This window comes from Talpa europaea, assembly GCF_964194135.1.
Source record: "Talpa europaea genome assembly, chromosome: 7".
Lineage (NCBI taxonomy): Eukaryota > Metazoa > Chordata > Mammalia > Eulipotyphla > Talpidae > Talpa > Talpa europaea.
Genome location: NC_140074.1, coordinates 84,115,073 through 84,139,914, shown reverse-complemented (window position 1 = coordinate 84,139,914; position 24,842 = coordinate 84,115,073). Strand labels below are relative to the sequence as shown.

The window sequence follows — 24,842 nt, the reverse complement described above, 5'->3', positions numbered from 1 at the left end:
CGGGTGGGACAAAGCAGAGTGCCTGGGGTGGGATGGGACTCTCAAAGGATCATGCAGGGCCCAGGAGCTGGTCTTGGGGTTATAAGCAATGGTTAGCTAGGGGAGAAGAGTCAGGGACCTTCCAAGGGCACCATGCCCTGGGCCAAGCTGGGGAAGGGGCAGCTCTTTGGTGCTAGCACAAGGGCTAGTGTACCCCGCAATGTGGCAGGAGGGCACAGGGGGAAACAGGACCCAAGCAAAGGTGGGCTCTGGATGATAGGCTGCTCCATGAAGATTAAGGAGCTGTGTCAGCGACTCCTTTTCTTATTAGCAAGTCCATAAAACAGCCAGCACCACCGCCTCTTGTGTTTCAGCAAGATTAGGTTTTATAGCACATCTAGGCCAGGGTGCTGGAAATAATCAGGCAGCAAATAAAGCAGATGAAATTATTCCTAATGACGGTGGAGCGGTTAGTGCCCAGGCAGTGTTCCCAGGGCCAGACTCTGCCACCCACTCACTGAGGGATGGAGGGAGGCTGGGGACAAAGAGTGGCATGGGGAGTGTTTGACTCTGGGTCAGGTGGCCAGAGGAGCAGTCCAGTAGCAGTGCTGGTGGCGGGGCACCCTGGCCAGGCGTAGTGGGGAAACTGCAAGGCCAGAGGGACTAAGAGACCTGGTGTGCACCACCCCATCCTAACTTAGATCCAGGACCTGGCTATTCGCTGTGTGCAGAAGAATATCAAGAAAAATAAAGGGGTCAAGGACTGGCCCTGGTGGAAGCTCTTTACAACTGTACGGCCCCTCATCGAGGTACAGCTGTCAGAGGAGCAGATCCGGAACAAAGACGTACGTACAAGCCTGCAGAGCAGCCAAGTTGCCAGGAGGGAAAGGTCTGTAGTTCATCCACATGGATAAGAGCCTTGCCAGCTTGTCTTGGGCTCCCAAGTACTCCTTTGTTTATTCCAGAGGGTTGGTGTCCTTGAGCTATGCCCATCAAACAGAAAGTGTCCCTCTGGAGTGCTGCCTGAGCCCCTGGGTTACCTCTAGGATAAAATCTCAGGCATCCTGAGGCTATAGGGCAGGGCCTATGAATAACCCCTGAGAGGCAGTCGCTTCCTGCTTCCTGTGTCCTGACCCAAACTTCCCTAGCTTTGTTCACCCTAGGGGTGCAGATTCTGGGCCCCAGCCCCTCATAGTGCCTCTGGTTCTGTCTTCCTCCAGGAGGAGATCCAGCAGCTGCGGGGTAAGCTTGAGAAGGTGGAGAAGGAGCGGAATGAGCTGCGGCTCAACAGTGACCGATTAGAGACCCGGGTGAGTGACACCAGACAGACTGACCACCTCTGCAGGGTGACTGCCCAGGAGGGCCTCCCTCAGTGTTCCAGCTGAGTGCGGCAGGCACTTCGACTGTTGGTGACTCCCTCCCCCAACCTCAGATCTCAGAGCTGACATCGGAGCTGACAGATGAACGCAACACGGGAGAGTCCGCCTCCCAGCTGCTGGACGCTGAGACTGCAGAGAGGCTCCGAGCTGAGAAGGAGATGAAGGAGCTGCAGGTGAGGGCAGGGCTGGGGTGAAGACAGCCATACTAGTGGCTGCCACACCCTAGTGCCCATTTGCTCCCCACAAGGACCTGTGGCATTCGCCACTAGCCCAGCACCCATCTGCCCTGGGTAAGCGTATAACCAGGATTTGTGTGGCTTTGGGGTGCAGGTGATACTGAGTGAGGGGTGGAATGGCATACCTCTAACCCCTTCTTCTGCAGACCCAGTACGATGCACTGAAGAAGCAAATGGAGGTGATGGAGATGGAGGTGATGGAGGCCCGTCTCATCCGGGCAGCTGAGATCAATGGGGAAATGGATGATGATGACACAGGTAGGTATGAGGCAGGAGGAGCTCAGCAGTGGCATGAGTGAGGAGCGTGATGCCACCCTTGGGTAACCACACCCCTTGTCCAGGCCTGTCTGCCCTCCAAAGGACTGCTGTAAGGCTTAAGTGAAATAGATGAGAAAGCAGAGGTGCCAATAAATGCAGTGGATTACTGGGTAGGGCTAGAACAACCTCATTAATGACACCATCTGAAGCCCATGGTCTTGGCAATCTGGGAGGAGAGGGCAGCACATGTAGCCACATCACCCCCTCTTGGCTTCTCCTGATTGATGGTTCCTTCCATGGGAGGAAGACATCATTGCCAAGACCTTTCTGAGCCCCTCTGGTGGATTCCACCTGCGCCCCTCCCTTCTTCCCCTCTACCCCTTCTCAGTTTCTCTGCAGCTCAGTCCTCCCTTGTCTGCGCCCAACACCATAGGTGGTGAATGGCGTCTGAAGTATGAGCGAGCTGTGCGGGAGGTGGACTTTACCAAGAAGCGGCTCCAGCAGGAGTTTGAGGACAAGCTGGAAGTGGAGCAACAGAACAAGAGGCAGCTGGAGAGGCGGGTAAGTCTGGTGGAAGGAGTGGAGCTCTGTACCTGAGAGGGGTTGGGAGGCACTGGAGGGGCTCAGTGCTACTTGTGAGTGCCCAGTGAATGGCTGAGGCAGGCAGGCCTGGGAACAATAGGGATGGGCTGGCATATTAGCCTTGCGGTACAGGGGACAACCATGGGCAAACTATTGTTACAGTGTCAGGTTTCCTGGGCAGCTGGACTTTGTCCCTCATCTTTGGGTCTCTCCCTCCCTCACCTTTTCTCTTTAACTTCATCACTAATACCGCCAAGCTTCAATGGCTGCTGACCGTGCATCCCATCTTGGCCTCTAGCTCGGGGACCTGCAAGCGGATAGTGATGAGAGCCAGCGGGCTCTGCAGCAGCTCAAGAAGAAGTGCCAGCGGCTGACAGCTGAGCTGCAGGACACCAAGCTGCACCTGGAGGGCCAGCAGGTCCGCAACCATGAGCTGGAGAAGAAGCAGAGGAGGTGGGTGGAGCCCATGCCCTGGGCTGAGAGGATCTTCTTCAACAGCCTGTCATGCTCCCTGCCTCCTCTTCCAGGGAGGAAGGAAGGAAGAAAGATGTGAATTGGGGGTTGGAGGGTAGGGACTTGCCTACACAGCCTCTTGTCTTTGTGAATGGGGGCTCACTCAGACCACAGGAAGCACTCTGGGATGTGCTCCCCACAAGTGTGCCTGTCACCCTGCCTGGGCCCAGTAAGAAGGGCCAGAGCCAGGCCCCGTGTAGGACCCTCTCCATTGCAGCCCTGCCCCTTGCCCCCCACCCAGCTCCCCATCTCTCCCGGCCTCAGCTCCACAAACACTCTCCTGACTAATGTTGTTAAACTACCGTGCCACTTCCATCTCATTATGGTAATGACACAAAGGAGGGGGGCAGCCCTCACAGGAGAAAATCCAATCTAAATTAATTTCCCTGGCTGGGGATGGGAATGGGACGCCTTTATTAGCAACACCGAGGAACCCACACACCCTGGGAACAGCAGGGCGCCGGGGAGTGGGAACAGCACCCGGTAAGGGAGGAGTGCTAGCAGAGGCACTGGTTGCCTTTGTGAAGGGGCAACGGCACCCCCACCACTGCAGAAGTGAGAGGGGCAGAGCCCAGCTCTCCCAGTGACTCGCAGTTACCCGCAGGGGTTCACTGTCACCTTCCCACTTGGGCTGTTGCTTTGCCAAGAATGAAGGGAAATATGAAGGTCATGTCCTCCTCCCTCCCAGCACTGCAACTCTGCTGCCCTAGATCCTATCTGAACCTGCACTCTCCCTTTTATCTAGAGGCAGCACCCTTAGTGGGACCTCCCTCCTGAACACCCTGATGACAGTGCCAGTTCAACCTAGTTACCATTTGCTGCACTCCCCGCTGGGCAACTTATTAGGTTTCAGCTGCCCGGAGTTTTCTTACTTTTTTTTTTTTTTTTTTTAATGTGGGGATGGGGCTGGGGGAAGCTGTTCAGTTTTCCACAGGAACCTGATTAGCTATTCAAGGAAGGTGTTAAGAGGAATTTCAGCAATTTACTCCTTATTTAGAGTCACTGGGCGGGGAAATGGAAGGCTGGGAAGTAGAGGAGTGAAGCAGGCCTCTGACCACGGTCTGTGCACCAATTGAAGCATGCTGCCAGCTGGCCTCCAGCCCCATATAGGGTGTCCTGGTGATGACATGGGTGCTGCTGGGGCAGGTGCCCAGAGGTGGGGGCAGGAGCCAGCAGCTCCATTCATAGTTGCCAAATTGAATTGTGGAAAGTGAGTGAGACAAGACAGGACATCCATTTCTACCCATTCTGATGTCTACCAGGTACTCTGGCCTATCAAAATGGGGAATGTCAAGACTTAACACATGAGGAAAGAGTTTGTCCACCTCTTCCCTACAAGCATTTTTGGTTCCCTCTTGAGATCACTTTGTAAAAGAACTCTTGGCCTCCTCGATGAATTCCCCCACCCCCACCCCACAGCCCATCCCAGATCTATTTGCTCTGCAGGGCCTCAGTGACATGACCTGTAAATCCTGAAAGTCACCCCCACCTTACCCCTGGCCCCAAGTTCGGGCTGCATGAATCTCTCCTCTTCTTCCTTCTGCTCCATATCTGTGGATCCATTTCCTGGCAGCCTATGGGTGCTGGACACCTGGACTCTGTCCTTACCTGATGGAGCCTCGTGGCTGTCCTCTCTCGCAGGTTTGACAGTGAGCTCTCACAGGCACACGAGGAGGCCCAGCGGGAGAAGCTGCAGCGGGAGAAGCTGCAGCGGGAGAAGGACATGCTCCTTGCCGAAGCTTTCAGCCTGAAGCAGCAACTGGAGGTGTGTGGGGCTGCTCACTGTCCACTCCCTGCCCCCCCTCACAGAGTCAGACCAATGCAGGACCAGCCTCTTCTCCTTTGCTCCAGGAAAAAGACATGGACATTGCAGGATTCACCCAGAAGGTTGTCTCATTGGAGGCTGAGCTCCAGGACATTTCTTCCCAAGAGTCCAAGGATGAAGCCTCTCTGGCTAAGGTTAAGAAACAGCTCCGGGACCTGGAGGCCAAGGTCAAAGATCAAGAAGAAGAGCTGGATGAGCAGGCGGGGACCATCCAGATGTTGGAGCAGGTGCTGAAGGGCCGACCCAAGGGAGAGACCACAGCTGATCTAGGGTGTGGACCAGGGGAGGGCAGGATCCCACATCCTGTCATTCACTCATTCATTCACTTACAAAATGTTAAATGAGCACCTGAGCTGTACCAGCCACAGTATAAACATAATTAAACTTTCAGGCAACATTCCATGAGAAAAAGTTTCAATTGAGTTCTGGTGGTAAGGGGGCTCAGGATGCATACATAGCAGCTGAGAGGCCATGAGCCCACCCAGCCTGCCACTGAGCCACTGTGTCAGTTCAGGGAGCAAGAGCCGGGAGACAAATGGAAAAGCCACAGGACAGTCCCACCCTCAGCAGCCTTCCTCTGGGTCTATGGTAGACATCCAGTAAGGGTGTTCGGCTTCTCTGGAGAAGCCAGCTGCCACAAGAGTGAGATGAGAGCTAAGGCAACTAGCTGCAGGTGTTCTCTGCTGCTGAGCCTGGGAGAGCTGCCACAGGGGTGCAGTGGGCAAGGGTCAGGGCACCACAGGGAAAAGAACCCAATCCTACCCCCAAATCACCCCTAGGCCAAGCTGCGACTAGAGATGGAGATGGAGCGGATGAGACAGACCCATTCCAAGGAGATGGAGAGTCGGGATGAGGAGGTAGAGGAGGCCCGGCAGTCATGTCAGAAGAAGGTAAGGCTTTCTGTTTCCCTACCTTAGCCACATTTTTTTCCATTGCTGGTTGGGTCCAGGAATTTCCTTTCAGAATCCTAGCAGTGGCTGGGATATGTTTTCTCAGAGTCTGTACAACTTAGGCCCTTGAAGAACTAGTGCACCTTACTCTGTGCTAAGCAGCAGCCTACCCTGAGTCCCCTGTGCAGCCAGCTAGCCTGCCCCTCTAGGGGCAGAATGAGGGTGCTTACTGGGATAGGGTGCTGGCTGGGATAGTCACTGCATGGCCCGCCAACCCCTCTCTCTCCCAGCTGCTTTGAAGCTCTAGGAACTTCAAACTCAAGGTCTGAGCCCTCTACACCCCACTGTTTTTCCAGAGTGGGGGGCTCACAGGGGAAGGGGTTTGGCTGGCTCTGGACACTGAGAGGATTAATGGGCCTCTGTCCCCATGGTACTGCAGTTAAAACAGATGGAAGTGCAGCTGGAAGAAGAGTATGAAGACAAGCAGAAGGTCCTACGAGAGAAGCGGGAGCTGGAAAGCAAGCTCACCTCGCTCAGCGACCAGGTGAGTGGACACTGCAGGTTGGGACCTGGCCATTCCTGCCCACTTGCCTTAGGAGTGGGATCTTAGGGATTGAAATCTGGGATTGTGGGGTGAGGGCTGGGCTTCAGAGAGCCCATCGTCATCAGTTGGGGAAGGGAAGGCCACCTTATATGGCGCAGGTAGGCATGATGTCACTTCCACTGTTGTTGCTTGTTAGGACTGAGGAGTACTAGGGCCCTTTGGTGGGGCCCAGAGCCCCAACTTCTGGTATCCACCCAGGTGAACCAGCGGGACTTTGAATCAGAGAAGCGGCTCCGGAAAGACCTGAAGCGCACCAAAGCCCTGCTGGCGGATGCCCAGATCATGCTAGACCACCTGAAGAACAACGCACCCAGCAAGCGGGAGATCGCCCAGCTGAAGAACCAGGTATCCTGCAGAGAAATCATCAGCCCCTGGGCAACTTAGCTTATTTTTACAGTTCTTATTCTCTCCCTCCTGCCTGTCTCAGTGTTTCTTGAGTCCTTGGGAAAGAAGGTAAAGGAAAGGACAGAGAAGCCACTCTTCACGAGCAGACTCCTCGGGGTCTGTGCTTGCTGTATGGCCTGACCACTAAGTGGGGTAGTGGGGAGAGACCAGAGTGAGGGTGCTTGAATGGGTTGGTACCCACCATCCCTGTCGTGGGAGGAGGTACCCATGTGTGCACCACAACAGGTGGCAGCCCCAGGGTGTGAAGTGAACAGAGAGAGGGCACCTGGGGTCCCTCTTTCCTGCAAGCCTCCTGCCCTCAGGGAATGGCTGACGTCTCTCCCTGGGGTGGGGGTGGCTCTGTGTCCAGCTGGAGGAGTCAGAGTTCACCTGTGCAGCAGCCGTAAAAGCACGGAAAGCAATGGAGGTGGAGATCGAAGACCTACACCTTCAGATTGATGACATTGCCAAAGCCAAGACAGCGGTAAGGATCTGGGGTGCAGGGCCAGGCTTGGGAGCTGAAGGGGAAATAACCTGTGACAGTGGCCCCTTTCATCCCAGACAGGAGCCCTTCCCCAGCCAGGTCCCTACATACCAGCACTTTCTGCAGGGAGTGCAGGCCTCCCCTCTGCCTCTCCCCACTCAGAGCAGGGGCGTGGGATTGGGGGGGGGGGTGTGGTGGAAGAGGAAACGAGCAAGGAAGGGTCCATCTCCTGTTTAACCACCTGCCTGTGGGAGCTTGGCCACAGGCCCCAACACCATAAATAAAGGCAGCTAATGTGGCTGAGGGATGTAAACAGGTGCCTGGAGATTAGCAGAAGCACCGATAAGAGGATGGGATGGCTCTGTTTCCCTCCCCTTCCCCTGGCCAGCCCACTGACAAGCCCAAGCGGCAGCTAATTAGAGCTCTTATTTAATGCCTTCCTTTTAATTCCCCACCTCTCCCACGGCCCATCTATCGGCTGAGAGTTCATTACTGAGATGCGGCCACCAGTCCCTCCTTGAGCAGGGAATGGGGCAGGGGAGGAGGCTGGGCTTGCTCTTGGCTCCACGCCCCCTCACCCCAGAAGCTGGTCACCCAGCTGCCGAGAGATGCCAATCTCCCCGGCTTGATTTATCCCCATGACATTTGTGCTCCTCAGCAGTTTTCAGGTGAGTAATTCAAATTCCTTAATTGTGTTAAAAAAGGCTGTTATAAAATTACCATTTTATTTAAATCCGAGTTAATAAATTTCTTGGCGGAGGCTTCCCCAGCTCCCCACAGCCCGGTAACAAGATGGATGGGGCAGAGAAGGAGCCAACGCAGTCATTTTGGTTTGGAATTACAGGCTAATAGATTCATTCATTTCCTGAAGCTGCTGTTGGCTGTTCTTCCCCTCCCCCACCAGGAGTGGTCTGGCTGCGGGGCTGGACAGCCAGGGAGTGGGCTGTCCCCGGGGGAGGAGAATCCCGGCCAGCAGAGCTTCCCAGACCTGAGGGATCCTTCCCTAGGGCCTTGAAGGGACTGCGAGTAGGCAGGTTGGAGCCTAGATTGCTAGCGTCAGGACGATAGGACTTTTGTTCCGGACCTTTTCTGCCTTCTCATTAGCCTCCAAAGAACTGCCAGACAGCAGCTGTCACCTAGCCCCTGTCTGCCTGAGCTGCAGAGACAGTCCTTTCCGCACCATCCAGGCCCAGAGCAGGACAGATAGCTCCCCGAGTATCCCTGGAACGTGCTCCGGTGGGTGGACCTAGCTCCCTCATTGCCTTCTTCCCACTGGAGGTGGCATGGGGAGTTTTGGACCTGCCACCTGGGGCCATGAGTCACACCAGGGCTGATGCCCTCTGATCTGTCTCTACCTCCATCCAGCTGGAGGAGCAGTTGAGCCGCCTTCAGCGTGAGAAGAACGAGATCCAGAACCGGCTAGAGGAGGATCAGGAGGACATGAACGAGTTGATGAAGAAGCACAAGGCAGCTGTGGCTCAGGTACCAGGCAGGAACCTCCCCTGCCCCCCCATGCTCTATGGACACTGTCCTCTGGTCCTCCTCGAAGGTCTCCAACACACCCTTCTTTCCTTTCGGAAGATTGCAATACCTGTGTGTCTTGGCACTCAGTGTGGCGACCAGGGGGCTAGATTTGGTGTTTGTGGGGATCCCACTTCAACACTCACTCCTTTCCCAGGCCTCCCGGGACCTAGCTCAGATGAATGATCTCCAAGCTCAGCTAGAAGAAGCCAACAAGGAGAAGCAAGAGCTACAGGAGAAGGTGAGGACCAGGGCCTCCTTTGGTAGAGTGAGAGTGACTGTGCGCCAGAGTCACTGTGTGTGGGCACAGAATCCCAAGCTCATAAGACAGCGCTTCCCCTGCCATCAGTAATCCACAAAGCAGTGTCAACTAGTGCGGAGAGGTAGGCTTGGAGCCATATCACCATAGTAGACATTTTGGCTTCAACTGCCTCATTTCACATTTCTATTCCCTCTCTGGTCCTTAGCTTTCTCCTTTCTCTCCAAAGGGCAAAATCTGTGCCAGCTCTGGGCCAGGTGGGGAAATGCTGCTGGCTTGGGGCCCCATCCTCCCACCACCCCTGTGTATCCCTCCCTCCCTCAGCCTTCAAGTCACCATGGCGATCTTGCCAGTCCCAGACTTTGCCCCCTCTACTTCCCAGCTCAGTTATTTTTTTTCTTCCTGCCCCTAACCCCTAGCTGCAAGCCCTCCAGAGCCAGGTGGAATTCCTAGAGCAGTCCATGGTGGACAAGTCCCTGGTGAGCCGCCAGGAAGCTAAGATCCGGGAGCTGGAGACACGCCTGGAGTTCGAGAGGACCCAAGTGAAGCGGTTGGAGGTAGGTGTTCTCTACTGGCCCCGAAAAGAGCAGGGCAGAGCTGCCCCAGCAGCTGGAGCTACGCATGCTCAGCAGGATTGGGCAGACCTGGGATGCTCCTCCGAGGCCTCTGCCAAGCTGCCAGGCCAGCTGCCAGGCGGGTGCCTTCTCCCCGCCCCCGCCAGGCCTGCTCTTTGGGCACTGTGGAGCCTGCCTGCTTTACATTCAGTTTCCGTGCTTGCTTTCTGCCAAGGGACCAGAGCAGCTTAGCTTTTCGTCTTCATATTTTCCTCCACCATGAGCTCCCTGCCCCCCCCCCCTCGAGTCCCCCTCTCTCGCTCTCTGGCAGGGTCATAAATATGCAGTGGATGGCGCCACTTCTGTGAGGGCTGAAGTCTGTTCTCTCATCTCACCGCTTTCTCTCCCTTCCCCTTTTTCCTCGCTCTTCCCTCCCTTCCCTTCTCTGCTTTTTCTCCTTCTCTTCATTTTTCCCCATTTTTGCCTAATTCTTTCTCCCTTTGTGTTCATCTCCTCCCCAGTCTCATTCTCCTTTCTTAGCCAGTTCTTCTGTCTCCCCTCCCTCTACTTTCATTCTCCTTCCTTCAATCCTTCTCCTTTTTCTGTTCACCTCTTTTCTTTTTATCTCTTTCCTCCCAACTGTAATCACCGTTCTCTAGATCCTTTCTGCCCCCATCTCCCCCCCAGCCAGCATGCTCCAGCCCCCTGCCTCTCAGGTAGGAAGAAAGAGGCAGGCAAAATGGTCTCTATAGTCTATATCCCTCTTGCCCTATTTTTAGACAGACGTGTGTCTAAGCACCCCCTCTGAGCTTGCAGACATGTGTCTAAGCACCAGGAGTCTCCCCTGAGAGCTGTGCTGATGGGTCAGATGCCTAGGGGCATCTCTGCCATGGCCCCATCGACCTCTAGTCAGTGGAACAGCCACTAGCGTGGAAACAGGTGACCTTGGGCAGTGGACATCCAAAGAGCATCAATAACTTTTACCTAGGAGTAAAATATGGTTGAACCTCCCAAGATAGGGTTACGGTCCTCAGGAGAACAAGTTAGAGGAGACTTAACAACAGTTCATGTTCTGCTCTGGTAGTATTTTGATCAGCATTTTACATACAGGAAGGGTTAAGGAGGCCGCCTAAAGTCACAAGGCTATCGGGGGGCCGTTGGTCTGGTGGATATGGAGCCAACTACTGTTCACTTGTCAGCCTCATTCCATTTCCTCAGCACTCACTCTCAGTTTGCCTTCTGCTCAGAGGGGCAACATTTTGGGTTAGATGCATAGAATGGTAAACATAAATGGCCTTACACTCAGTAGAAATATAGACGCTGAGGGCCTCCCCGGTGGCGCAGCGGTTGAGCGCTGGGTTGTGAAGATGCCCGCGGCCTCTGCCGCGCCGGTTCAATCCCCGGCTGCTCCCCGGCCACCGGAGGAGGGTCCCACATGGCGCGCAGACCTCTCCTGCCGCCCGCTGCTCCCCTCAGCAGTGTACTTCGGTCCTTCTGCCTGCTCTGCTCCCCGCTCTGGCTCTGGTGAATTCTCTCACCCTCCCGCGCTTCTGACTGTACCCAGTGCTTGTATAAATAAATAAATAAATCTTAAAAAAAAAAAAAAAAAAAAAGAAATATAGACGCTGAGGGCCCAGAGGTGAGGCCCCCATGGCTGGTCAGTGGTAGAACCAGGATTAGAAGCTGCTCCAATCTGCCCTAATCTCCAGGTCATTTCTTGCTCAGCATTCTATGGCCTGGCAGGGGAAATGTGTTTAGGTTTGTGGGGGAAGATTCACCAGGCTTCGAGGGATTAATCTGATGACCGTTTAGTCTCCTCCTGATCCAGGCACTCTCGGTAAAGACACTGGGTCTTCAAGTACAGGGTCTAGCTTTGGAAACTTCTGGGTTCCGGGTCTCTGAGGGAAGCCCTGCCGACTGTGGAGGCCCCACATATGGTGTCAGTATGCACAGGCCCCTGCTCCAGCCAGCACCCTCCTCCCCGCTGGGTGGTCATGATGATGACACCTCTCATCCTCCATGTGCCTTCACATATATTAACCTTATTTGGGCCTTAAAAGAGCCCCAGGAAAGTTGGTGTTATTTTCCCCATTTTATAGGAAAGCAAAGGAAGCTGCTTTTGCTTTTTCCTTTATAAAGTGGCTTTACTTATTTGTTCATGTAGGTAGTGAGTGGTGCAGCCAGAGCTGGACCCCAGCTGAGGGAAGCCCCGCTGCCCCTCCCTCTCCCTGGCTAATGAGTCTCTCTTCCCCACTTCCCTGCCCAGGGCCTGGCCAGCCGGCTCAAGGAGAACATGGAGAAACTGACTGAGGAGCGGGATCAGCGCGCTGCAGCTGAGAACCGAGAGAAGGAGCAGAACAAGAGGCTGCAGCGGCAGCTCCGGGACACCAAGGAGGAGATGGGCGAGCTTGCCCGGAAGGAGGCGGAGGCGAGCCGCAAGAAGCATGAACTGGTAATGCCCTCCCACCCCAGGACCCCGAGCTGGCAGCCTATGAACAAAGAAATCACAGGTTAGAGAAGTGGAGGGCAGAGAACAAGACAAGAGGACAGGTCAGAAAGCCCTGAGGGCAGGCCAGGGAGCCAAGTGTGGCTCTGGAGTCTCCACCGGGCAAGATGAGGCCTCAAGAGACCCGGCAGCACTGAGCACAACAAGCGCTGCAGGCTCGCAGCCTCTCACACTGGCCCCTGGGCCACAAGGGACTTGAGTCAGGCTTTCCCTGGGGCAGTTGGATGGGAGACTAGCCCTTCTGTCAACTGGTCTGCCCACTCTCCCTCCTAGGAGATGGACCTGGAGAGTTTGGAGGCTGCTAACCAGAGCCTGCAAGCTGATTTAAAACTGGCGTTCAAGCGCATCGGGGACCTGCAGGCTGCCATTGAGGACGAGATGGAGAGTGATGAGAATGAGGACCTCATCAACAGGTGAGAGGCGCTCTGTGGAAGCTGTGGCTCACGTGGAGACCCTCCAGACCTGTTCTACTAGCAGGTAGAACATCTGTGACCTTGTCTCCCTGTCAAGACACCACCAGCCCCCATTCCCTTTTTGCTAGACCCCAGCATGGATCCATCCTGCAGGGGCTAGGGGCAGGACGGGGGTGCCTGGATGAGACACCTCCCCTCCTGCTCCCTGTCCTCCCACCCAGGCCCCCACCCCCCACCCGGGGACCCAACTCTCCAGCTGTGCCTATTCGAGGTGAATTATTCCCCCCATTTAGCTGCATTTCCAGTGTGGCGCTTGCCCCACTCTGGGGAGAGCCAAGATTTAAGGGCCGTGGTGCCTTGTTACCATGCCAGAGATTTTTCTCTCATAAAATCCACCCAGGGAATGGTTTAGGAGAGAGAGATTTGTAATCTTAGGTTCAGGAAGAAGTCAGGAGCCAGGCAAACCTGCAGTTCAGGGGTGGGGTCAGGCCCTGAGGATTTTCTCAAGGCTGTCCCTGGCAGATACCCAGATCTGCTCCTTCCCACAAGTGGGCCCCACCACATCTTGCAGGCAGATTCTGGGCTGCTCAGGAGCCTGCTTGTTTGGGGCAGGGGAAAGGTATCCCCCTGAGGACAGCGCTGCATTCACCCCACCGCCTGCTCTCAGGCAGCCAGTGGCATCTCTCACTGAGGAAAGAGGAGTCCTTAAGCTGAGGGGTCTGCCTCCGCTTGCCCATTGATTTCTCTCTTTTTTCTGGCCTCCTTGCCCACCATTTTCTTTCTGTTTCCAGTTTGCAGGACATGGTGACAAAGTATAAGAAAAGAAAGAATAAACCGTGAGGACCGGAGCGCACGCGCTCTCTGCCTCTCCTCGCGTGGTGTCTAACCGCCCCTAACTCTGGGCTCCCACCCACGCCCCGCTGCATGCCGCATGCGGACACACAGCACCCCACCCCTGCAACCCCACCCCCACCCTGCGAGCCTCCTGCACTAACACTGCTGACTCTGTCCTGAGGGGAGGCCCTGCCTGCATCAGAGGCAGAGGGCCAGCGACAAGGTGTGCTTCCCCAGGAAGGCCGGGCTGGCCCTCCTGCCCTTCGTGGGTAGGAAGGGGCTCCACTGGAGAGGAAAGCTCAGCCTCATCCCACGGTACACAGTCTGCCCTCTCCTCCCTCAGAATCCAGCTGTAGTCACACCCCTGGCCTATTTCTCTGGGGAAAAGTCTGTTTGGGCTGGATGTATCCACATCCTTCAGCAGCTTTGGAACTTGAGCAGCCTGAAAGATCTGGGTATGTTTTGTTTTGTTTTGAAAGGTCTCCCACCTTCTTATGGTAGACACGGGTAGGAGATGAGGGGCATCTAACAGTTACTTGTTTGGAGAAAGCATTCAAGCAGCTAATCACGGGCAGCTCTGCTGTGGCAGGGAGAGGGAACATGGCCAGATGTGTTTACTCTACTCCCAGTGGGCACCTCGAGCAGAGGGAGGCCCCAGGCATTTATGATGGTGTGTCTGTCTGTCAGGTGGCAGGAAGCCCTCCCCTCTCTCCATCTCCGTCTTTCTGGGTGGGAGCTGGACAGTGGGTGCAGATGTGCAGGCCTTTGGGCTGATGTGGGTGTTCTGCCGTCAAGTTGGACAAGGCTATTTCTCGGAGGGTATTTTTCAGAGTAGTGTTGAGTTTCCTCCCCCACTCTCCTCCCTAGGCCAGGATGGGCTGGTGGCAGTGCAAAGGACTCCATGAGAGCTAATGATAAATGTAATAGTGTGTAACAGTGATAGAGGGCCGCTGGAGCCCGCTTGTCACACACAATTAATATCCCCTGCCGTTCTGTCTCCGTTTGTTTGTTCCCCCGCGATTCGGCTCCCAGTTAACTAATAGCACACGAGCCTGGACATAAATTGTATTTGACACGAGGTTTAATTCCGACCATTTAAAATTTCAACTGCCCCCTGAGCCTGCCTGCCCCTGGAGTTTGTTTACGGGCCTGATTATTTAAGGAAAAGAACCCAAACATCATCTCTATGTTTGAAACTCAAGAGAAAGAGAGGGCAGGCAGGCCAGCTTTTCAACCCATTTGCGTCTGTGAATATAAGAAGGAAATTCGTATTCTGGGCCCACAACCATCCGTCCCCTGTGTGTTCCTGCCCTGCCATCCTTGGGCTATAGGAGCTTCCAGGGCTGATAAAATGCGCATTTAAGATCATATTCTAAACCATTGGCAGGCATGTATACACACGCACATGCACACACACACACACACACATACATACATACACCCCACCCCCAGCCTGCACTTTGCAGGCGCATGGGGGCGTGCAGTCCTTGCTGGTTTCTGCTGATAGCAGAGAGTGGTGTGGCTCCTTCCTCAGCAGCTCTGGCCCCAGTTCCAAGTTATTGAGCGAGTGTGCTAAGGCGGGCAGAAAAATAATGTTTCGATTTACTTAGAGATACAGTTGTTATTGCCATAACCTTAATGAAAGCAGTAAACAGCACAGTATTAAGGGAGATTTATACAGAAACGCTTTTAACATGTAGACATAGATTTTGCGATGCATACAGCACCTCCTTTCTAAAGGCAATCAATATGGTTATGAACGGTGGTGATAAATTACAGGCTCTGAAGCTAGAGAAGGAGGTTTTTTGCACGGGTGTATAAATCAGGTGGTATTGGTGTTCCATGGGGCCCATGCACCATAGTAAATCTGCCAGGCTCGGGCGGGCACAGGGCTTGCATTAGCGGTTTCGGAGCTGTCTGCTAAACTCCTGTTTACCCGGGGCATCAGCCAGACTCGCCTTTGTTATAATTCTGTGTTTGACGGAAGTCCATAAAATATGCCTCTTTATTCCCTTCCCCACAAGCCGTGCTCTCTCACAGGCTCATGTGGTGGTTTCCTGTGTGTATGTACACACGCACGCATGCATACATGCACGTGCCCACATACTACACACACACACTCACGCATGCGTGCCTATGTGGCTATTTATTCAAGAACCTAATTCAGGAATGGGGTTGTTCCTGTTGACAGAGATGAAAGGAGATTTTTATCAGGGTGAAATCCTAGCGTATCCATAGCAGGGAAACACAGTAAGCAGATGTTTTGCAGAATTCTAGAAGTATTCTCACTCAAAAGTTCTCTTCAAGCCCCTATGCTTCGTGAGGGTGTTACCATGATACAGCCTCAGAATTTGACCCCTTTCCTGCAAGTGGAGAGGGCTCAGTGCAGCTTGTCCAAAAGAAGCACTGTGGAGCAAGAGCTGGGTGCTGCCTGAGGATAGAAAAGGAAACTTAGGGGACAAAGCCCCTGTCTGAGACTTTCCAGGCCCAACTGGATCTCCTGGGTGCAATGCAGCCTGAATCCTGAAGCTGTTGCTAGCCCTCAGGAAATACTGATGTCGCCTCCTTTTTCTTTCATACCTGCTTAAGGACCAGAGAAGTCAAAGGATGTGACCTGTAGTACCCAGGTTGGCATCACCATTAGCTAAGCAGACTTCAAGCTCAAGCTAACTTGAAGTTATATTAAAGCCCTTCTCTTATCTGCCCCATGGCCAGCAGCCAAAATTTTACTATAAAGACATGGAAAAAGGCAGCAGCTATAGCCACGTTTTGGGGAGCAAAGAAGAAACAGAATAGGCCTCAGGGAGTAGCGGATGGGCCCAGGATTCCTCTTTTAACCTAGAGCTATTTGGCTGTCATTAATGAGTGGATGGTCTCCCTATCATCTCATTGGGCGGGTTGGCTGAATAGCAGCCTATCACAGAATGTGGGGTGGGAGGTGTGGCCATGTTCTTTAGGGTCATCTTGGAGGCTGCCACAATGTGGCCTGCTGAAAGGGGACAGGGTCCTTGTGAATGGTGTGCTCTGTCTAACCTCTCTTCTCCACTCACTGAAGCGCATGCCACCCCGCACCCCACCCCACCAGGACAAACCTGTTATCACTTCAGCACTCCCTATTGGGCAGCGGGTGATCACCTTCCCCTTGGCCTTTCCTACCTTTCTGCTCCTCATCCCACAGCGAGGGTGACTCAGATGTGGACTCGGAGTTGGAGGACCGGGTCGACGGGGTCAAATCGTGGTTGTCTAAAAACAAGGGGCCTTCCAAGGCAACGTCTGATGATGGCAGCTTGAAGAGCTCCAGGTAAGCATGTGGCCTTGAGTTGGGAGAAAAGCCAGAGAGGGCAGGTCTCCTACATCTCTTGCCTGGTGTGTGCCTGGGGTACCCAGCTGTGCCCCTCACACACAGAAGGAGCGCGAGAGGCTTGGTTTCTTAGGGTCTGTGGCACCCTTGCTTTCCCCAGTTAATGCTTTCCTACCAGGTTCAGGGTTTAGTGTAGGTGTACCTTCATCTCCACTTATTCTTCGATAAATACTGATTTAACTACCTAAGAGCTGAGGCCCTTGGAATCAAGACTGGGATGGGGCACCCGGGGGACTCTCGATCCCGCACCCTAGCCAAGGCCAGCCTGCACCTCTGAGTCCTTTATAGGAGTAACGGCAGAAGGAGCTTTGGTTCCTGTCACAGCTCCAGACATGGTTGTCTTTCTCTGACCATTCTCTTTTTCTCCTAATCTTGACACTTCCCTCTCTCCCACGCTTCCTGATAACACTCATGTGCTGGGGAACTTACTCTTCTAGTTTCCAGCCCACTCACAGTCTTCTGACCATACAGCCAGGCATCCCTGGAATCCAGGGTTCCACCTCCATCTCTCACCTACTAGCCAGCATGACAGAAGGGAGGGTTCTCTGCTTTCTCTCCTCCTGTGGCCACATCTGTCCTGCTTGTTCCAGACCTAGTTCCTACCCTCCTCAGAGTCATCCTAACCTCCTAAAGTGCCTTCCTCTTCCCTCCCCAAAGCGGCAGGTAGGCTAGATAGAAAAAAAAAAACAAACACAAATCCCCCTCTTTCCCTATCTCCACTGAGGCCCCTTCCCAAGTCTAGCCCCTCACCGCAAGCACCCAGCAGTCCCCTCTAATTGGTTTAATTTATTCGGCCAAACAACATTTTGTTATTGCAGATAATGCTGCCTTCCCCGCCCCTCTGCCGTTCACCACAGCGTGGCAGGGAGGCTCCAGGTAGTTGACAATGAAATAAATTGAACTAAACGTTTTAGAGGGGGAAAAGTGATGAAATAGAACAATAGTCTAATTTACATGACATTCTCCATGAAGCTATTTTCACTGACGCAAATTATTTTGCTTCATTTCCTCCTCGGCTCTCACTGCCACTTTGCCAGGGCTGCTGCCGATTTCTCCTCCCTCCCCCTGGGGCTTTATTCTCCAGGTTTAATACTTGTTCCTCTTTCTCTCTCTCTCTCCATTTCTCTTTGCTGCCCCTAATCCACGACTGGCGTTCTCCTCCCCCAGAACGGCCCTCAACAGCCTCGGGAAGGAGGGCAAGGGGGTGGAGGAGAGGCCAGCCTCCGTGCTGAGCTCCCTGAGCTACCGGAAAAGGCTCACCCTGAAGGACTCCATCGGGGGCACTGGGGACGAGGACTCCCTCTTCACCACCCTGAGCGAGCGGGCAGCCTCCCCCGAGAGGCCACCCCGGAAGGCCCGCAAGGGCCCCAGGGAAGAGCCTGGCCAGGGCAGGAAGTCTGAGGAGCTGGACGAATGTGGCTCCATCTTCTCCGGGGTAGGGAGCCGTGCAGGGCGGGGGCTGGAGAAGCGGTGGGGCTCAGACTATGACCGGGCCTCAGCCGTCTCCGCACCCGTCAGCCGGGCCTCCTCGGCCACGCGGCGCGGCTCTGGTGAGGATGGGGCCCGCTCCTCCATGAGTTTCTCTCTGTCGGGCTCACCCATTTCCCGCCGCAGCACCTCCCGTCTCGACAGCCTGTCGAGGACCCTCAGTCCCTCCTTGAGCCGGGCCTCTGGCCTAGGCCGGGAAAGCCCTGACTCCCGCCTGTCCCTGGGCCGGAGCTACCTGGACGAGTGGGATGATGGAGCCAGTGTGGCCTTGAGCGAGGCCCACTCACAGTACAGCCACCCGTCGCTGGCTCGCAGTCTGTCGGTGCCACACCAGCCACGCGTGTCAGCCCCTGCCATGGATGAGCCGCTCAGCTCCAGCGTCCGCTCGGCCAGCCGTCACTCCTACCTGGACCCTGACCTGGAAGCTGCCATCAATGAGGTCTTGAGCTACAAACCCGTCCCATTCCAGCGGAGAAGCCTGGAGCCAGACTCTGAGGAAGACGACCAGAAGAGCATCCAAAGCACCCAGAGTGCCCAAATGGAGCCCCCAGAGCGAGCCACCAGCATCCGCCGCTCAGCCTCCGCTGCTGACATCTCTCGGTCCCGCAGCAGCAGGAAGAGCCGGAGCAAGAGAAGGAGCAGCACCAGCTCTAGCTCTGAAGATTCCTCGGAGCACAGGCGACGTAAGAAAGGGCGCTCTCGAAAGAGCAAGAAGAAGTCCAAATCGAGAAGAAAGAGAGCAGAGACCGATTCCGAGTCCTCTTCATCAACATCTAGTGCCTCTACTGCCTCGGGCCACAGTCGCTCAAGTGTGAAGAAGGGCCCCTCTGCAGAAAATGAGGAGGCTGGGCAGACACACCGGCAGTCTCGGAAGGAGGAGAAAAAGCGCAAGAAAGAGGTGGACAGCCTGATGATGCGGTACCTGTACCGGCCCGAGAGCGACTAGTGCAGTAGGTGGCAACTGGTGTGCAGTGCAGCATGGCGTGTACCACTTGGTGTGAACTAACATGCCCGCCCCACCCAGGCTCCTGCCTTCATCCTGGGCAGGCCTGGCCCTGGAGAGCCGCCTGGCTACCTGGGAGAGCAGGGCCAGCTCAGCGGGTTAGTCATTCTGTACCCTGAGCCCAACCAGTTGAACAGTCCCATTTATCAGGTCCCTACCCAGGAACCCACCAAGATATTTGCCATACTGTATTCACTCAATGCTCACACTAACCCCTCACAAAACAAGGGTCAGATGAGCCCCATCTTATAGAAGAGAAAGCTGAGGTTCAGGGAGGTTAAATCTCTTGCTAAGATCACAAAGCTCAGAGTGATGCTGCCAGAATTTAGTGACATCTATTCAACCTGGTCTTCACCACTTCTCAGTGATCTGAGGCAGAGAGTATATGGGAGCTTTTGTCCATGGCCCCATAGACTGGGCCAGGAGGAGTGCTCTAGCGATCCTCAGGTATAGATAGCTGTATCCATGGCATCAGCTATTGTGGGGCCTTTTGTTCAGCTCTCCCTGAGCACCATATGACCACCTTCCTCCCTGGCATGGACCTCCAGCCTAGGAGTGCAAGGCTCACAGGGCTACCCCCACAACAGCACCATAGCCTAAAGCAGACCCAGAGATGCCTGGCTCCCTCCTCAGCCCTCCCACCTGAAGCCCACACATGGGCGTCACCTCATCTCTGCTCATCTTACACAGTTTTAATGAATAGAAATTAGCAGCTGCTGAGTGACAGCCCCCTCCCGTCTCTCCTGGCTCTGCCAGCCTTCTCCCTGTGGGGAGAAAGATCTAGCAGTTAGGCCCTTTATGCCCACACCCCACCTCAGAAGAAATGCAAAGACTGACTCATCAGAATCCCATTGTTGCCAGTTTCCCTGGTGGGTGGTGACATTTGGATCACCCTGGCTGTGTGAAGCTGTTTTTGGCATGGTACCCCCAGGGCAAGCATGCTGCTCCCCAGGAGGTATGACTAGACTGCGGCCCCCTAGGGCCCGGACCTTGTTTCCTACATGCATGAACTAACACTTTCCTACATGCATGAACTAACACCGTGGCTGCTTGTGTGTGGAGCCACTGGACAAGTACCTGACTTTGGCTTGGTTAGACCAAAAGGGACCAGTTCTGTTTTCAGGAATGGAGCAAGTAAAAGTGAATGTCACCCGCAGCCATTCACAGATGGGGAATGTGGGGAGATTAGGAAAGTTGGGGAAGGGGGGTTACTTGAATTCCAGCCAGGCCTATGGCCAATTCAGATTCATCAGGCCCTCCGCTGTTCTGCAACCAAGCCCTTGGGCACAGCACTGCTCTGTTGCTTTTCCACATGGCAGGTGGTTGTAGGGTGCTCTGGGAAGTGCTGGCAACCTGTCAATTGAATTAGGGAGCTGTGGTCAGGAGACAACTGGAGTCACAATAGTGTGTCTAACACCTCCCCCCAGCAGCCCAGCCCAGTGCCCCACTTCCCAGAGCAGGGAGTCAGTGGATGAACCAAATTGGAGGGTGGGGGTGTGGAAAGCAGAGAGGGCCAGGTCCTTCTGAGCACTGCACCCCTACATGAAGCAGGAGACATGGACCCTGTCAGGCTTTCCCATGCTGACAAGTGACCAGTGTGTTTCACACCCCAGTGCCCTCTGCACCACCTCCAGCAAGAACAAAAACACGGGCAGCCTGTGTCTTCCACCAACACGGTTCCTTCTGTAGTCACCAGGAAAGCAGGAGTAGCCCTGAAACTACACACCACCGCCACCGAGGACGATTGGATTTACTGCCGGTAGAGTGGGCACCACGCCAGAAGCTGGCCAACCCGTGCAGAGCAGGAGAGGAGAGAAGGGCCGGGGGAGGGAGGACCCAGTTGGATTCAGCATGGAACTGATCTAGACGGATAAACCTCCGAGAGGGGCCAGGGTGGAGGGTGGCTTTACTTCCCATCTGGTGAAGAAGACCAGTGAGAATTCGGAACACGAACACATCTACAGCAAAGGCACCAGGAGAGGCTGCCATCCTGGGCTCGCCTGGCAGGATTAGCTTGTGTACCAAATTGTTTGTGACAGCATTGGGCGGGAGACACTAGCTTGTGGGGAGGGAAGCTTTTCAAACAATTTGGTAAAATGTTCAAATTGCTGACCCTGACTCTTGCCCTGGGCGGGGGAAGCGGGAAGGGTGGATAGCTGCCTGCTGTTGGCTCCTGATAGCCTGTGGCAGCATAGCCACAAAGGAGACTGACTAGAGAGCACCCAAGTGAGAAGGGGGTGGGGGCTGGGGGGCTTATAGATCCAGAAAGAGAGAGGCATGGAGTTTGCCCCTCCCTAGCTGCCTGCAGCACTGCACCCAATCTCTGGATGAAACAGTATATGTGCTGCCGAAGCGAGCACTGGATGAAACAGTGTTGAAACCCAGTTCTCAATTATCCAGGTGTCTGCCTGGCAGTCATAGGCTTGTCGGCATAGGGACTGTGCCCCACTCTGAAATCAAGTTTGAGAATGGAAAGGAGCCCAGGACCAACACCCCAGCACCCCATTTGCACTGGGTCCCAGCTGGCGTCTGCCTTTCTCCCCCATCCTTTGCCTAACAGCAGACCTTAACACCGGATACCCAGAAATTCTATCTGAAAAATGAAAATAAAATCAGGCTCCCACTAATTTAGAATTAAAACAACCCAAAAGCTAAAATACCCCCCATTTTTTCTATGTTGCACAGTCATCGTTGAGCCTTATAATTTTGTCCCCGAGACACCCCAGAGTCCTTAAGTGCGTTTGGCCCATCAAAGTAAGACTCATTTACGTTCAGTCTAGTTTGTATTAAATGTGTTTTGTGCTATTCTGATTCCTTTAAAAATGGTAATTCATTCATGAGAAATACGAGAACTATTAACCAGACTGCCCCATTCCTGAATCATTTTGCATAATTGAACATGTATTCTATCAGGCTCTTCCTTCTCCCCAGGGAGAGAGAGAGACCTATCTTTATACATCCCCTGGGCACTCCCCCAGGCCAGCGGGGAAATTCAGGTTTGGTCTCGTTCTCTCCTCCATTTTCTCCTCTGTCACCCAATCTAGTGGCAAGGTGGAGTCATCCAAAGGCTTTGAGGTCCAAGAGTCCCAGGTTCAAATTGACATCCTGGCTGTGTGACCTTGGGCAAGATGCTCTTTCTCTTTGACCCAGTTTCTCCATGATAGTTCTTAGAGTGTTGTGAAGAAGAGAACTTACTGCTCAGGACAGTCTCCTGTGCAGGAAGTGCTCCTTGAGTCGCTCCTCTGGGCCCTCTCACTGACACAGCTGGAAAAATGAAGAATGTGGTTCTTTCTGGAGCCATCATTCCCTCCTCTTTTGGTTTGAGAATAGAACATTGAAAGGGCTAGTAAACAAAGGGCCCTTCTCGGATTCTTTTTTTTTTTTTTAATTTTATATATATTTGCATCATTTTTCACTTTTGCACAATGTATGCATTTTCATCTTGGTTATAGTCCCCACACAATTCCCACCGCCTTCTCAGATTCTTAAGTGAGAACTGTAACCAGAGGGATCCCAGAATTTTGATTAGGAAGAAAGGATTAGGACCTGGGAGTATTCTGTGGAGGAGGAGAATTTCCTTCCCCTGCGTTAGAATTCCTTCCACCTGCATTAGAATCTTCTGGAGAGGGAGTTGAAAATGCAGAGTTCCAGGTTCACTCCCAAAACTTGCCACAGTTCCCCATGGAAAGGACCCAGCAACCTGTAGCTAATTCGTATGCACCCCCAGGTCCAAGCTCCACTGCCCAAGACCATCGCTTTCCTTGGAGTTTTCAGAGTCAAAAGACGATGTGCTCTTTTCTCTTACTTCTCTGAGTATCTTCTGGGGAGGCCAGGGATGGTTTTCCTCAGTTCAGGAGGAAGACGGTGACCGCTTGGTTGGCCTGCCAAGACCGAAGGCTTTGGTGCTGAAGGTTAAGGGTGTTATTCCTTCATGATGTCATTCCTCTCTCCCTGCAGCCCGACCAGCTGCTGGAAGTCCCCTGCCCCTGGCCGGTCAGATGATGAGCACGACCCTCTTGATGGCACCCCCAAGACCCGATACTCCCACAACTATCTGAGTGACAGCGACACAGAGGCCAAGCTGACGGAGACCAATGCATAGCCCAGAGGAGTGGTTCTCACCCGTTCCACCCCATGGCCTACTGCTGCCACACGCCTCTCCCAGGAAGTGGTGGGGCACAGGTGTCCCCCACTGGACTGCTGACCTGCATGGGAAACACTTGACCCTCTTCTGGCAGGAATTTCCAGGCTGCGGATGTCTGGTGTCTCTGCATGGAAGAGGTGGGGGACAGAGGAGTTTCTGAAAAAAGAACTTTTTGCTCTTTCTGCCTCCAAAATGCCACACTCTTGGCCTCAACCTTGGGCCACTGTGGGCAGCAGCAGGTGGCTTGGCACTGCGTGGAGCCAGCAAGTTGACTTCCATCTCAGCCCCCTGCTCAGGGACAGTGGACACATAGCCTACTGGAACATTCTAGGTTGCTGGGTCCATGGGGAGAAGGAGTTGAGAGTGGGAACAGCAATTCCTTCCCCCTGGCTTTGGGTGAGGGCTTTCTCTTCTCAGTGCCTGCTGTCTTTTTACTTTTTAACTTAAATACCCAACATCTCCATCACAGCTGCATCCCTGAGTGTGTAGAGGGCTGCCGTGGCAGCCGGGGGCCCGAGAACGACTAGGGCAGTCTCCGCTCCATCCTTGCTCCCCAGAGAGCCATTCTAGCTCCGTGCAGCTGGACAGCCTGGTGAGCAGAGCTGGGTCCAGGTTCATGAGAATCAGTGCAGGCTGGGGGGCTCTCAGGTGCTTCCGGGTGTGGGTTGAGCATGCTTACACGGACCGGGGTGCACATGTACTATCCGGAGCTTCCAGCCTTACCCCTCTTCGTTTCATCAGTGTGTTAAGTGCAATGACCTATTGAAAAGTAAACCCATTCCACCTACGCCTATTCAGGGCTTATCCAAGCACTGTCTCCCACCCTCTCCTAAACTCAGCTTGAGAGGGAAGGCCTTGGGTTCAGGACTTGTGATCAGAAAAATCGAAGATGGACGTTTCGGTCAAGTGCTGTTGCATATTAGACGCGAGTCCTCACCCTGTGTCCTCAGTCTGTCATTTTTCTTCCAACTCCTCTGCCCCACACACTTATCCCAGACATGACAACATGTGGCCTGACCGTCCCAGCCCCCACCCTAAAGGTCATCCTTGTCAATACCACCCAATTTGGGGGCCCAAGGGCAGCCTGGTGCCGCTCCCAACTGCTGTCCCCCTTTTTTCCTGCAATTGGTTTGTACTCATTGGGCTGTGCTCTCTCTTCCCTATTTACCTGATGTATGGAAATAAATGTCCTTTTCCTCCTGGCTCTGCCAATTTTCCTGCCTGTTCCTTCAGGCGCAGGTGAAGTCCAGGGTAGTGATGGGGGGGAGCAGAGGCTGGCGGGAACCTGGGGGAGCTGCCCTGGCGCCTAGCCTACCACTGAAAGAGCAGTTGGCAGGTCATTGGGGCAGGCAGAGTCAGTGGGAGAGGATTAGTCAGGAAGACACAGCCCCCACCTTTTAGTTTAAGAGCCTCTGGGTTGTAATTCAGGTTGGCAAAGCCATCCAGGCTTCACCCTCCTCTGGCTTCCACCAAGGAATGCTGAGATACCTCTGATTGTTAAATCCACCATTTCAGAGATCTGATCTTCCCGAGCTTTCTTTGAGGTGTGCAAGCCCTTGTTAGGTTGGTTGGTTGGTTGGTTGGTTTTTAACTTAATTTCAGTTACCTCAAAGACAACTTTTTCA

The 24,842-nt window shown here is 54.0% G+C and overlaps 1 protein-coding gene across 6 annotated transcripts in view; it reads left to right on the top strand.

Moving 5' to 3' along the window:
• The window catches only part of MYO18A (myosin XVIIIA), a gene marked incomplete at both ends in the record, with an annotated part of 82,848 nt that extends 59,673 nt beyond the window's left edge, over positions 1–23,175 (top strand). For 4 of the 6 annotated variants that reach the window (XM_084236992.1, XM_084236991.1, XM_084236989.1 and 1 more), the window contains 19 exons: positions 681–824; positions 1,200–1,289; positions 1,412–1,531; positions 1,741–1,852; positions 2,286–2,413; positions 2,733–2,887; positions 4,589–4,712; positions 4,799–4,999; positions 5,552–5,662; positions 6,102–6,206; positions 6,465–6,611; positions 7,021–7,134; positions 8,500–8,616; positions 8,813–8,896; positions 9,334–9,471; positions 11,735–11,920; positions 12,248–12,387; positions 16,400–16,522; positions 23,031–23,175. In XM_084236992.1, the coding sequence (XP_084093118.1) occupies positions 681–824; positions 1,200–1,289; positions 1,412–1,531; positions 1,741–1,852; positions 2,286–2,413; positions 2,733–2,887; positions 4,589–4,712; positions 4,799–4,999; positions 5,552–5,662; positions 6,102–6,206; positions 6,465–6,611; positions 7,021–7,134; positions 8,500–8,616; positions 8,813–8,896; positions 9,334–9,471; positions 11,735–11,920; positions 12,248–12,387; positions 16,400–16,522; positions 23,031–23,175 (2,484 nt within the window). Of the gene's footprint in view, positions 1–680; positions 825–1,199; positions 1,290–1,411; positions 1,532–1,740; positions 1,853–2,285; positions 2,414–2,732; positions 2,888–4,588; positions 4,713–4,798; positions 5,000–5,551; positions 5,663–6,101; positions 6,207–6,464; positions 6,612–7,020; positions 7,135–8,499; positions 8,617–8,812; positions 8,897–9,333; positions 9,472–11,734; positions 11,921–12,247; positions 12,388–13,178; positions 13,224–16,399; positions 16,523–23,030 lie in introns of all 6 variants that reach the window. The other 2 variants (XM_084236990.1, XM_084236993.1) reach the window with 2 other exon arrangements.
• Between the last annotated feature and the right edge of the window lie 1,667 nt (positions 23,176–24,842).